This window comes from Capsella rubella, unplaced genomic scaffold, assembly GCF_000375325.1.
Source record: "Capsella rubella cultivar Monte Gargano unplaced genomic scaffold, Caprub1_0 scaffold_4, whole genome shotgun sequence".
Lineage (NCBI taxonomy): Eukaryota > Viridiplantae > Streptophyta > Magnoliopsida > Brassicales > Brassicaceae > Capsella > Capsella rubella.
In genome coordinates this window covers 13,530,237-13,544,567 of record NW_006238920.1, presented here as the reverse complement: position 1 = coordinate 13,544,567, position 14,331 = coordinate 13,530,237, and the positions used below count along the sequence as shown (strand labels likewise).

At 32.7% G+C, this 14,331-nt stretch overlaps 2 protein-coding genes across 2 annotated transcripts; both read right to left on the bottom strand.

Moving 5' to 3' along the window:
- Positions 1–159: 159 nt before the first annotated feature.
- On the bottom strand, positions 160–2,734 carry LOC17888607 (O-fucosyltransferase 20). Its single transcript, XM_006293856.2, has 4 exons — positions 1,831–2,734; positions 1,565–1,733; positions 1,100–1,473; positions 160–1,007 (listed from the first exon to the last, which is right to left on the bottom strand). The coding sequence occupies exons 1-4, from the start codon at positions 2,493–2,495 to the stop codon at positions 512–514; spliced, it is 1,704 nt and encodes a 567-aa protein (XP_006293918.1). The 5' UTR covers positions 2,496–2,734; the 3' UTR covers positions 160–511.
- An 8,881-nt stretch (positions 2,735–11,615) lies between these two features.
- On the bottom strand, positions 11,616–14,224 carry LOC17887947 (beta-glucosidase 31). Its single transcript, XM_023784013.1, has 12 exons — positions 14,075–14,224; positions 13,888–13,957; positions 13,730–13,785; positions 13,473–13,548; positions 13,279–13,356; positions 13,059–13,146; positions 12,704–12,959; positions 12,493–12,611; positions 12,189–12,406; positions 12,013–12,050; positions 11,805–11,907; positions 11,616–11,728 (listed from the first exon to the last, which is right to left on the bottom strand). The coding sequence occupies exons 1-12, from the start codon at positions 14,222–14,224 to the stop codon at positions 11,616–11,618; spliced, it is 1,365 nt and encodes a 454-aa protein (XP_023639781.1).
- Between the last annotated feature and the right edge of the window lie 107 nt (positions 14,225–14,331).

Sequence of the window (14,331 nt, the reverse complement as noted above, 5' to 3'; positions counted from 1 at the left end):
TAGGCCGCTTATGCTATTGTGTCCTCTTTTGACCTCATTCAATATGTTTGTAGCTGGACGATTCATGATTCAGCTCAAGTACTTGTAGTTTTGTGAAGATTTAAACCTATATGGTTAGCTGAATTAAACAAAATAAAAAGATAACAGAGTTGGAGGATATGATTGAACTGCTGCTTTATTTATAGAACAAGAACAACTAGAACCGTATACAACTCTGTAATAAATCGAATCAAAGAATCATATCTTATATCTTCACTATTCTACTTCCCACGTATACCGTAAAAACATGTAAAAAGAAGTAATTAACCTCAGTTGAAAGAAAACGAACATATATATATTTACTCCAAAAGATTTGAAAAAATGATGAACTAAAAGAATATCGCACGAACCACCACCATGAATCAGCTTCCTCCCTAAAGCTCCGGTGATCGGGAAAAATCGGTTCATCTGAATCTTCCGAGCCACCAACAATGTGACAATGTCCAATCCCCTGCAGGGCTTAAGCATCGGATTACCTTTGTTGTTGTTGTTGTCTATCTGAGCACATACACTCTGGAACAGGATGTTTTGTAACATCTTTACCAGCTTTGCTCATTCTCAACTCCGGCTGTCCTAAAGATTCTCGATGAAGATCTTTCACAATCCTGTTAAAATCCGATTCAGGAAGCGACGAATTCATGAAATAAGGAAGCATCTGTCTCTTATTAGGAGTGATGTATTTCTTGTGACCAGCATAAGCTCGTTGCCCTTGTAACGCGTGTCCCATGTTTCCTCCATGAGACGGTATGAAAACATCACTGTTCTCGCAGACAATGTAGTCGATCGCAGCCATAACCGAAGCTTTCTTGGCAAATGGTTCTAGCTCCCCGGGTAAAGCAAGATCATGCTTGTTGTAGAACTGAGGAAATTCTTTGGTTAATGGCTCCAAAACCTCTTTCCCTCCTAGAGGTTCTCCTCCTGCCCAATAGATTCTCGCATCCTTTGGTGCTTCTAATGCTTTAAGCAGCCTGTGGAATCACACCAACAATGTTAATACTTCTCACTAAAAAAACTGAATTGTCCAACCATAAGCAACTGTGGATTTTAGTTGGTATCATACCTTGTGACTTCTAGGGCAGTTAAAGGGCATAGACCAGCGAGTTTTCTCTGGTGATAAGTCATGTTTGATCTACCGGTAAGAAGCTCTGGATGACGTTCTCTTTCGCTGTTGACTATTTCATCGTACTCGGGAGTTAAACCAGGGAGACAACCAGTTCTAACCCATACATCTTTCTCCATTCTTAGATGAAGTGATAGATACTGTCCTTGGTTACGCATTCTTGAAGCTAGTTTGTTACCGAGTTCAAGAATCCTCGGAGAAAATCTCAGCGCTTGGAAAGCTACTTTGCATCGTAGTTTCTGAAGATCAGAAGGGAGGTCCTTGGAGAGTCTTGAATCGAGGCCGCGGAGAAGTAGAACTCTTTCTCTGTTAATCTGTAGAAACAGAGGAAATTACACTATTAGCTTAACATAGAAGTCAAAAACCAATCAAAACAAACCAATTAACAGTTGTAAGAAATCTTACCCGCTTGAGATAATGAGCACGGATCCATTGAGGAGAAGCGTGAAGTGGAGTTCTCTTCTCTTCGACAGGTCTCGTCATTACATGCGTAGAAGGTAAAGACGAAACTATATGGACATCATCAGCTAAAACATTCTTGAAATGCTCCAAGTCGAATATATCCGCAAATTCACTAAATTGCAACAAAACAAACAAAGAAACAAATTAGATCAACAACGTCACATTTTCAAAACTTGTTATTTAAGAAATAATGAGTTTTAGTTTTATACCTTTCGTCTCCCCAAATGACATTAACCTGCAAAACAGGAACAACTAGAGAAGCTCCAAGGATCCTAGCGATCACAACAGCATCAACAATTTGATTCCTTTGCTGATTCATCCCACCAGAGACAACAACAAGAAGATACTTCCATCTGTTCTTCAGAATCGAATTGCTATCTTTTCTGTACTGACTAGTAAATCCCAAACAGGGCTTAAACCCTAACCCATCAGGTTGTTTCCAGAAATCGCCTTCCGCCAACGAAGTCTCGTTCTTTCCACCGTCCAGCTGGATAACCGCACTCGAATTCGAATACCCAGAAGACGAATTCGATTCTTGAACCAAACCCAGATGAGATTCAGCTCGTTGTTCACCGTCGAAGCTTAATGGTTGATTAGTGGAACAAGGGTAACGTGAGAAAGGGAGAGAGATTGGGTCAACGTTGAATCCGAGTTTCAACATACCAAAGAGTGAGAAGAGGAAGAGAGTAAAGAACCAGATTCTAGGGTTTCTGTAAGAGAAGCTGAATCTGTTGGTGCTTCTTGATGATTTCTTGGGAGAAACAAGAAGGGATTGTAAAGAGGAAGAAGATAAAGAGTTTATGATCTGAGAAGGGACTGAGATGTACGAAACTTTCTTCTTGTTGCTGCTGTTACTATTTTTCGATAACGCCATTGAAGAAAGAAAGAAAAAAACAGAGTCTTTGAGGAAATCTTGTGATATGGGAATAGAAAGAAAGAGAGGGTTTTTGAGAAATGGCAATGTTGTTCGGGTCACACAGCTACGGCGATGAATCAGGGAGAGACAAAAAGAAACGTGTGAGAGAGAAAGAGAGAGAGAGATGGGCGGCGGGAACGCGAAGTCTGATCAAAGTCTGCAACGCGTTCTTAAAGGAAGAGAGAGAGAGAGAGAAGAAACAGAGAAGAAGATTACCACATGGCAGTTTTTATTTGAATTTGTTTAACTGTTTACTTAATTATAATATAATTAAACTGTTTTGACTGTGATTAGCAATATAGCAAGTGTCTATGAAGAAAAAAAACTGTGATTAAAAGGATTTTGAATACGTTTTTTTTTTTTCCTTTTTTCTATTATATAAAGGGAATAATAGAGTTAAGTTTTTGGTAGGTCTATGTCCATCAAGTTTTGTTAAATTCATATGAACAATGAGCTTTTTTTCCTGGATAAAATTAATAGGGGTTTAGTGACATATCAAAATCTTTAGAAAACCAAAAAATAAAGTGTATTAAAAATGTGTTTACAATGAGTTATAGGATACTGACCAATTGGGAAATGACAATACAATCATTTCTTTCTTGTTTATAAATAGAATCGTATGATGAATAAGGTGACAAATCACATCATCCGTTCTACATTATAAATTTTTAAATTGTTTGGTTTGGTTAGTCGATTTTTCAAAAGTCTTGGTCACACAAATAAAAAAAAGTATTTTCTAACATAAAATAAAAATATAAAATGCTTAAAAAATATACGAAATTCAAACTTACAAATTTTTTTACTTCAATCTTATAAAATGCTTAAATTTGAAGTTTTAAATGTAATTAGATTACTTGATGAATAAGTTTTAATTATGAGTTATATGATGATAATAAAGGAGAAGTCTTTTTTGTCCAAACAATTTCGCATTCCAATTTTTTGAAAAAAGATGTCTGAAAGAGACCAATTTATTGATATGATGTGAAAGAATTTTTTTAAAAAAATTACATGAACCATATATAATAATTACACAAAAAAAAGAGAGGTGTATAGATATCCTTTGCGTACACCACCAACAACGACGACAGTGTCTTGTTTTGATATACGGCCAGCTGTTTATTTTGAATCATTCGAAAAACAAAAGATGTATAAAGCTCACACACGACAGCCTGTGTATACACTTCTCCTACTATATATATATATATATATTAGGCCTATTACCTAAAACTATTCAAATGTACATTTTATTATGGCTCCTCGAAGATACCTTTATGTAAGTTCTCTAAGTTTGGTCAACAAGTTATTTAACTACACAATTGAGTTTATAGCTCTCTTCACGTAAGAATAGGAAGATAATAAGAGTGTTTGCTTCATAAATATGGATTTACTGCGACATCTAACGAAATAAAAAGTAAGCTAAGAAGTGCTAGGGATTATTAAGGTAATTTATTAGAACTCATAAAGTTGTCATAAAGTATTTTTATATTTATTTTGTTGTTTGGATCACTTTACAAGTCATATCCAACTCTTTATCTAAGTCGATGCCAGCTGGAATCCACTTGACACATCGGTTTTCTCGTCCACGTCGGATCAACTAGACGTCTTATTATCTGCCACGTATCTCGAGCCTAGCAGTCGATGTATATAATAAATAGCCCTAGGCACGAAGCGAATATTCGGAAAATTTGTGATATTTGTGATTTGCTTCGCCTCGACCTAATAGTTGATTTTGCTATTTGCTTCGATTCGAAAATTTTCGAGTATTCGGAACTTCGAATATTCGAATATTTTCGTAATATTTGCGAATTACTTGCTTCGCTTCGCTTCGACCCATCTAAATTTTTTTAAAACTAAAAACATATAGTACATAAATATAAAGTGCAAAATATGAGATATTAGAAGTCCTTGTTTGACATGTTTTCAAAATATGAAGGAAATGTAACCACCGTCCATAGAATTCTCACATTTTATTTTTAATATTGATTTTTCTAATTAAGTTTTATTTGTTTAAGAACAATATTTTTAATATTTATTTTTCTAATAAAGTTTTATTTGTTTAAGAACAACATTTAGCAAAAAGCCCAACAGGCCAAAATATAATAATTTGAATAATAAGTCTATTAGATATATACCCAAATCTATAAATACACAAATATATAATGATTTATATATATATACGAAGCGAAGCGGATATTCGGCACTAAAAAAATCAATATTTGTTATTTGCTTTGGTTTTTACGAATACTACATTTTCATATTTGTTTCGGTTCAATATCTTATAGATATTTGAATTTTTCGAATCGAATCGAAACGAATATTGAAGCGAAGCGAATCTAACGAATATTTTGCCCAGGGCTAATAATAAATAATGAAAACGAGAAAATTTAAAGTACGACTTTTTTCACTGTCCAATATTCTTATGTTACCAAAAACATAGAGATCGATGCGAATATTATTATCATTCTGACTATATTATTTGATTGAAAACATTATACTATATGGTTCAAGAGCATGTAGATATATCTTAGACTGAGTGGGCAAATTTAAAATGATATCAGAAGCACTTCAACTAGTTTTTTTCAGCATCTCAAGGAATCGATACAGATTTTTTTTTTTTTTAGTTTTTTGTATGCAACGGACAATAGTATAGTTTGTCTTTGTGTAATCCTTTTAAGAAATTTCAAAATGCAAATGAATTAAATGTTCTACCTCAGTTACATTATGTGCAATCAAAAAGTATTTACGCTACAAAACTTTTGGAAGTGGAAACAAAACAAATATTATAATTGAAACGATGACTAAAAAACGTGGTTGTGCATGCGTTTGTACCGAATTACATTATCAATTATTCTTTACATACTAATTACAAAGACTTTAAAAAGTGTGAGAGGTCTTTACAAAGAAAAACAAACGATCGAGTCCAGACTTTTTTGTTTTTGTTTAATGTTCTAAATTATTAGCAACTTGTGAACATCATATGATGATGTAGAAGTTTGAAGAGTTCTCAACAAATACAATAGTATTATTATTATCTATTACGTGTGGACTTAAATATTCTGGTTTGGTTACTGAAAACGAAATTTTATTTAATTAATTATCACTTATTAGATGGCTTATCATCGTTTTGGCCTTGCTAGATCTGTCTGTCCTCAGTGTCTGACTATTCCCTTTTTATTATATCTAAAATATTATTCATTTTTTACACTGCTTCAAATATAATTTTAATACTAATTAAAGTATGCATACGTGAAAATAAAGCCAATAATATATACCTTACACACTTTGAGACGCTGACCAAGTTAAGAATAACACAAGTCATGCTTCTTCTATACAATAATGTAAGTCAATAAATTCTTACCGAATTACATTACAAGCTAGTTGATGGACTCATGGAGAAAAGAAGATATAATTAATATTTAGCATATCTCATATATATATATTTGGTATATACGTAAGAACAATTTATATAAGGGAATGAATATAGAACAACTAATAATAATAATAGGATCAATAACCTTCTTTTTTTTTGTTTAGTATTTACGTTGTGATGTGAGAGATGCAGACGAATTATGAATTCATGCTTCCTCGTCCTTATCCAAATGACAACATTGTATATTCGAAGTTGAGAAATACAAAAAAAAAAACATTAGGCGTATATTCATAGATTATTGTCACGATTATTAATTATTCGTCGGAATTGTAGGGAACCATCAGATTAGTGGAGCTTAAGAATGTCATCACGTTGCACCACTTCCTCTCGACTTGCAACAAAATGCGAATCTTACCGTAAGATTATAAAGCATAATATTAATCGTTATATTGATTGTTTAATCTCGATTTTCATGTGCTACTGTGTTATTAGATCTGCCCTCACGTTCCGCTTTTACCGTTTTCATATTCAATAAATTCATATTGAGAAATTTATACATTTTTTTCCTTGTAAATTAAAACACAATGCATTTATAAGTGCACAGTTTTACTAGTATTTGTTTTAGTACCATAGAATTTATTTATCGAGCAGAATAAAATATCCGCAAAGTATTTATGGATGGAATTATTCTCTCAGTGAACGTTATACAAGAACAATAATGTCAAGAACTTGTTCAATAATAATGAGAACTGTATCATCCTTTTTTGACGGCAATGAAGTTGGACCTACGTGCATCAAAATATACGATAGCCGATATGGTCTACTATATGTAATTCAGCTGGAACATTAACATATGGAATAATTAATGTAACGTTACATAATCATGACTTCTTATAAACTGTACATACGTGCTCTATTTTCGGAAACTAAAACACAAATGGAAACTTAATTCGTCAACTAAACTACCGTTTAAGTCATGTATTACCAGAGACTTAGAGATATTTTTGTACTAATGCTCTATATCATGCCTAAGTCCAATGATGAATAATTGACTAGCTAAGCTAGTACAATGTCGTTGTCTCGAAAACATAATTGTATACCGGTTACAGAAAATTCCAGAGGTTTTTATAATTAGTTGAATCATACCCTAATCAATCATTCAGCAATAAGGACGAACCTATCTTAATCGTCATTTCTACATTCAATCGTCATTTATAACAACTTTATTTATCTTAACAACTCCTATATCATCCATAGTTAGTACTTTAATTATAATTTTGTTCTTGATTTGGTTACAGTTTTTCTCATATGATCGATCAATCTCTATTTTATAAACGACTAAGCCATCTAATCCGTCTGCATAACAAAGAAATATATATATATATATATATATATATATATATATTTCAGAATATATAATCGACTTAAGTTTTAGGTGGTTATTAAACCTAATTTCACACAATAGGTACACACAAAAAAAAAAGATGCAAAGAGATGTCGCTATTGGTTGGTATATCAACTTGGTCAAGAATTATTAGTTTCGTAAATAATTAATTGGTTCAGAGTTTAATACTAATTGAGTACTTTGGGGATTATTAAGTTCCCTGGCTTGGTGCGTTTAGGCGTTTACGATGGAACATATCGATGACAACCAGGAGTTGAACCACCATTAAGACTTTTATTTTTTATGGTTAAACCTCTAATTGAGACTTTCTTATTAGAACAACCCGTACTGATAATTAAGAAAGAGACAGTAGTTCCACAAGTTGTTTTATATATGAAGACTATTTATTAAGATCGATAAATTACACTTGCTACTACAAGGGGAATTGGTATAACAATATTATGTATCTCAAAACTCAAAGATATCAAGGTTCTTACGTATAGTCTGGGAAGATCAGTAACGACCTCAAGGACATTTTATATTTAACTATTCTTTGTAGTTCATACTCAGTAAATGATAAGGGACCAATTCGGATACCAAGAGATCAAAATGGTATATAGAAAAGTAAAATTGTTTGTTAAAAAAAAAAAGAAAAGTAAAAGTGAACTTTGCCATTTATGGAGAAAGTTAGCTGCTTGCTTATTGATTAAGATGGAAATTCATAACTATCTTTTCTATTAAAATTAATCTAATCATCATTAAGAGGGAGGGGTGATGGGGGTCTCTAATAGCAAGCATTTCTAGCTGTTTCAACATCAAAATCTTAATACATTACATTGCTTTTAATTAAGATTTTGATGTTGATAAGATTAGGTCTAGATAATGGCCTAGAGGAAACCTCTTTTGTTATTTCTTTTGGTAGACCTTTGTATTAGTACACTTAAAATGAAGAGAATATGTAGGCAACTAGAAGTTTTAGATTATAAATTTCATTTGAAAATTTTGGTAAATTGTTAATCATGACTAATTTTTCCTTACATTACAACCAAAAAAAACAAAAATCTATAATGATGCACTAATAATGAGTTTGATTTCGAAGTCTTGCTAATACATACACATTGCTTCAAATGGGTAAAGTAATACCAAAGAGCATTATTAGCTTCACTTATTGCAATCATATATAGTTGAGAATAGAGATGTTTTTTTTTTTTTTGTGCGTATGAAACACTAATGTACTTGCGTGGCATTGCGTGCTTACTATGTGTCTGTGGATATGTGGAAATTTTGCCTCGTGACAATTTTGGATTCGCACACCTTTTGGAGATGACACATGCTTAGTTTTCTGTAGTATTTAACAAACTATAAAAAAAAAGAAAACTATAAAAGTAGAAAGATACTCGGAACTTGAAAATCAAGTAAACACGATCTATAGGTTAACTAGAAAGGAGAAATTATATTTTTTCTCTTGGAATCATTACTCTAATGAACTAAAATATTATGATATGGCCTTCCACTAAACCCAAGATCCAAAGTTTCAATTCGTTCGTAGAAAAGGATAATCAAAAAATTTAATCAGTGATTATCATAATGAAGAGACGTTGATGGTCCAAGTTTCAATGAACTATTTATCACTCAAGATGTGAAAACATGATGGGACCATCCTCATGTGAGAAAAACTGAGCATTCTCTTCTCTTATCCCCATCGCAAGGTAAGGCGATCACTTTCACATGTTTTCAATATTATATAAATAACATAGACATCTTTGGATTATTGATGAGAAAGATGACGCATTCAACGTTGGTCCAAAAAAAAATGATGTATTCAACTAGCCAAACACTTAAGTAGTTCATACTAATGTTCTAATTACTCCAACATATAATGTTCTTGCAAGAAGACTCTCGCTGTGTAATTTTTATGAATGCTTTTGTATAGGATAGGGAAAAGTCGATCAATTCTATATCCAAACGGTTATATAGACAATAGACTAAAACATTAATGGGAAATATATTTAAATCACATTTGTATGATAATGATCTAGGGGATTGAGTATAGTTTGTTCGATTGATTAAAGGTCGATAGGATCCCCACAAGGTGCCTTGTTAAGTAGGCAAAAGTAATTAATGCAATAAACCATTTGTATATAAGATGGACCAAACAGATACAAGGTTTGGTCTTTTGGTCTCATTCACAATACGCCAATCATATGGGAACCAAAGACATTAACAGACGCCGATTGGCCAAACTTAGTGGCCAACCACATCCATCGTTTTCCATATTTTTTTCTCCAGTTTTTATCCTTTGTTGTGAGAAAATTACAATTTAGCCCCTTGACTTTAACATACAAGAAGGTCAACGCCGAAAAGTGTGAATTTCAGTTAAACAGCATAAAAGGAGAAAAAAGGTAAAAGAAACAAAGGGTGCCCCAAAATTTGATGGCTCACATGAAGAAGTCTCACTTATGGACTTCAATGGCCCATTTAAAGCCGACGACAATGTCTTATCTATCATTATTACTCGACTAGGAACCTGGACTCTGTCGATTAATTTTGTTTCTTGATTTCTAAGTTTTTTGTTATTCGTATCTTATCCAACTACAAAAATAACTCAATCAACCTAAGTTTTGTTTCATACAATATGAATCGAATATATCAATGACATTACTTAGTCACAAAATATCCTAAAGAGGTGAATCTTAATAGCTCTTTGTTTGTTTGTTAAAGGAAAATGTAAGTAGCTCACGAGAGACCAAGAATAACATCTCGAAAAGTGACTAAATTTTCCTTGGCTATTTATTATATATATTTACTTTTCTATAAAAAAAACAAAAGGAAGAAGATAAGAGAAGATAAAGATGATGGGAACAAGAAGAATGGAGAAGAAGCAAAGAGGGAACAAACACTAGAATTATGGCATGTGACCTTTGTCTTCCCTTTACTTCCCATGTGCTTTCTTTATTGCATTGTATTTGCAGTGTAGCAGTATACGTAGTACCCCCTTTTATTATTTTGCTACATATATAGTTTATAATAATTCCAATTATATAACTCTGATCTACTAACTCTGTTGGTTTAAAGCTAAATGACCGTTGTTGCTATTATTAAAATTGGATATACATACCCTATTAAATCGATACAAGTTAATTCGACAATTTATGAAAATCTTATTTCTTGCATGCGCCCTATTTTCACATATATGCTTTACATAAATAGAGGTCAAGACTCAAGAGTCAAGGCATCTGCACATATATATTAGGTTGGACCAAAGTAGATATCCCGAAACTTGGATCACACCCACGAATTGAATCTAAATTACTTAAAACAGGCCATGTTCGTAATCTTGATTTTAGATGGTAGAAATAAATATATATTTTTTCTGTAATCAAATGGTCAGTTGTGAGGGATATACCATACATCTCTCTATGATCCTATATCCACATACAAGAAGGGAGATCATTCCCAGCCTCATATATAGTCATAGATACAAACATGTCTACATATATTCCATAACTTCTAAAACTGGTAACGACTAACGAGTCAATTTTTCGTTTTTTTTTCTTCTAATTTTCCCAATGCCACCACTTCTTTGTACTTTTAAACTGATATGTTTATGTCGAGACCCAGTAAATATGTTTTTTCATGCGATCTCAAGTGATGGTTAAAAAAAAAAGAATTTTTTTTATTGAACGAGCATAGATTTTAGCAATTTACAAGGTATTATACAAAGCTGATATGGTATATAAACTACAGAGCTGAGTAGGTTGATCTCTTCTGTTCGAACAGGATGTTGAGTTGCCGAGCAGGTGATATCGAACAAGTGTTTCGTACGTGCTGAGATGATGACTTGTGTTGTGCGTGTCAGAGTACATTCCGGATCCGTTTTCTCTAAAGTGTCCTTCGGTATTTATAATAGGGTATATTACACCTTCTGAGATGATGATACTTATTGGGTAGGAATGTGAGTCAGACCCATTTCTTTCCCCTAGGTTGGATCCGATTTGGGCCGGACCGTTGAAAGAGTGAACCCCATATCCAACAGGATCTGTCGTCGGATGTTCTGATCTCTTGAGAAAATGTTTGAACCACTTGGCAGAATATTTAGCGTATCGTTTTAGATTGTCTGAATAGTCTATATAATGGAGACCGAATCTCACATCGTATCCATGTTCCCATTCAAAGTTATCCAACAACGACCATACAAGATAGCCTCTGACGTCACATCCATCCTCACTGTATTTATGTACATATTAACATTAATATCAACTATCATATAAGATCATTAGTGTAACTATATCAAATGTTATTTCATTATATAGTGAAAATTTTCTTACGTGATAGCTTTATGGAGTTCTTGAAGATGATTCTTGTGGTATTCTATTCTCTGCGTGTCTTTTAATATATGCTCGCGGGGACTTTTTCCAACATCGTAGTCGTCAAATCCTACAAATTATTCATGATTTAGTAAGATAGATAGTTGTATAGTGAGAATTAGTAAAATGCTTGAATTAGTTCTTACCATTTTCAGTTATGTAAATCGTTGGATTATTATATTTGTTTTTGACATAGTTTAGAATCTTTCGTATGCCTTCAGGATATGAATATAAAAAATTTGATCCATCCTGTAATCGAAAAAACAAAGAGTATATGTTAACCGAATATTCTACCTCACATAAGTTTTTTCTTTTACAAAAATAGACAGTTTAAAGAGGTATTAAAGTTCATACCGATTGTGAAGAGATGTAATCGCCGCTACGATTTGTCACTAACCAAAAAAGACAATAAGGTAATATTAGTTTTAGTTGAAGTTTTATTTATTTATTAATAAAAGTTGAAGCTTTATTACTAGATTAAACATAGAGCAATTAAAGACTAAGCTTTCTTTTCTCTTTGAGGTTCTTACTTTTGTATTCAAGGTGTTGATCCGTCGTGAAACGAAGTCGTGAAGGGTCACTTTGCAATTGATGAGCTACAAATCGGGCTGTATAGTAGTTTATTCCAATAAAATCAAATGAGTTTTTGACCATATCAGATTGTTCTTTGGTGAAAGAAGGTAATCTGTTTCCAGCGTTTTTCTTTATCGTTTCTGGGTAATCTCCAAAAACTAGAGGATCAAGATGCCTACATAAATGTCAAGATTAGCCGATTTAGTTTTTTACATAAACATATTCGAAACTTTGAATAATTTTATAAATAAGACAACTTACCAACCAACATAGGATGCAAGAGCTCGTTCAACTGCTTCTTTATCAGCATTAGAAGCAACATCATAAGGCTCAAACCAAAAAGGAGATAACACTATACCTATTTGTGCATCTTGTGAAATCTGTTTTGAAAAGAAGAATAAAATGATTTATATTAATTAATGAGAATTTTTCTAACTCACTAATGTAGTGATATATTTTCTTATATATGTACCTTTTCACAAGTTCTAAACTCTTCAACAGCTGCAGCATGAGCTAGAAGAAGGTGATGAGAAACTAAGTAAGGTTCTGTGCTCGAATCACCAGCCACACATAAACTGTTTACCCATTTCGAGCACCGTCCCATCGCTTTATTACCACTATCGTAACCCGCAACACTATAAACATATGGTTCGTTGAATGTTGTCCACATATCAACTTTGTCGCCAAAATTTTCGAAGCACACTCTAGCATAATTCCGGAAATCATCGCTGTTTTACAAACATCAACAAAAATTGAGTAAAAATGGTTAAACTAAGAGTAAGCTATAGATTCAATGTATGGAAATGAAATAAAATAAAAATTCTTACATGACCCGAGGGCTTAAGAAACCACCATACTCATCTTCTAGAACTTGAGGGATATCCCAATGGTAGATAGTTACAAAAGGTTTTATCCCTGTGAACATGTTTGAATATAGTATATGATCAGAAATACTATAAATGTTGGACTTTAATATTCAATAGGTGTTATATATATATATATATATATATACATATATATACACTTGTTTAAGTTTATGATTCTCACCGTTCTTGATAAGTTCATCGATGAGGTTTTTGTAGAATTGAATTCCTTCGCTGTTTACCCCATCGTTAAGCTTTCCACCTGAATGTTCAATTTTGAAAGATCAGCAAGTGAGTAAGTATGCATAAGAACATAAGGCAGATCGAATTATGTAATTAGTATTTTAACCTAAATATCCAAATATTTTCACTACTCACTTGGTAATATTCTTGACCAGGAGATGGAGAATCTGAAAGTATCCATATTCATTTCTTTGATCAACTTGATATCATCCTGCTTGTTTAGTACATGAACTTATGGTAAATATATAGCAGGTAAATGCAATAATAAATTTGAAAACGAGATGTTTTTTAAATTTTATGTCTGGGACAATGTCTATTGTCTATGTCCCGCCCATTTGTTCATAAAACATATTAAAACAATTATTTAATAAAATTCATTCAAACCATCATACCTTATAACGGTGGTAAAAATCAACGGCTATATCTCCATTATCCATATGTGTCCTTTCTGCAAAAATTTACAATGTTAACATACTATACTTGCAATTAAATTGCACAAAATGTTAATATAAATGGTGAAAAAGAAAAGGAAATATATAAAAATGTAAACCTGGATATGTATGAGTGAAGTTGTCCCAAATGCTAGGCGTCCTTCCTCCTTCTTCAACTGCACCTTCATACTGCATCATCACATGAACGTATATATGCAATTAATACATGTTATTCGATGTCAAATAAACAAGTTAAAGCCTCCGAATTAGTTTTTTTTTTTTTGTTTTGTTTTTAAACCAACTAACCTGATAAGCAGCAGAAGCAACACCAAAACTAAAGTCAGGAGGAAAACTATAACGATCAAGTGATTTCGTTGAGAATGTAAGAGATGTTCCGTTTGAAACAGCACATGAGGCTAGAAAGAATGTGAGTATAAGGGCAAGCTTAGTTGCCATATTTCACAGCTTAGTTAAGCAAAGAAATCAAAAGAATAAAGAAACTTGATATGTAGTAAGAGATTTTATGATGAGCTGATTGTTGTCTGATACGTTCTCGTTTCCAT

What these genes read in the sequence shown, in the direction of transcription:
- LOC17888607 (XM_006293856.2), bottom strand. Translation starts at nt 2,495, where the DNA reads ATGGCGTTATCGAAAAATAGTAACAGCAGCAACAAGAAGAAAGTTTCG. An exon ending in GTGCTCATTATCTCAAGCGG is followed by an intron (nt 1,474 to 1,564) that starts GTAAGATTTCTT and finishes CTGTTTCTACAG; the next exon opens with ATTAACAGAGAAAGAGTTCT. An exon ending in ACTGCCCTAGAAGTCACAAG is followed by an intron (nt 1,008 to 1,099) that starts GTATGATACCAA and finishes GTGATTCCACAG; the next exon opens with GCTGCTTAAAGCATTAGAAG.
- LOC17887947 (XM_023784013.1), bottom strand. Translation starts at nt 14,224, where the DNA reads ATGGCAACTAAGCTTGCCCTTATACTCACATTCTTTCTAGCCTCATGT. An exon ending in CTTCACTCATACATATCCAG is followed by an intron (nt 13,786 to 13,887) that starts GTTTACATTTTT and finishes AAATTTTTGCAG; the next exon opens with AAAGGACACATATGGATAAT. An exon ending in ATTACATCTCTTCACAATCG is followed by an intron (nt 11,908 to 12,012) that starts GTATGAACTTTA and finishes TTTCGATTACAG; the next exon opens with GATGGATCAAATTTTTTATA.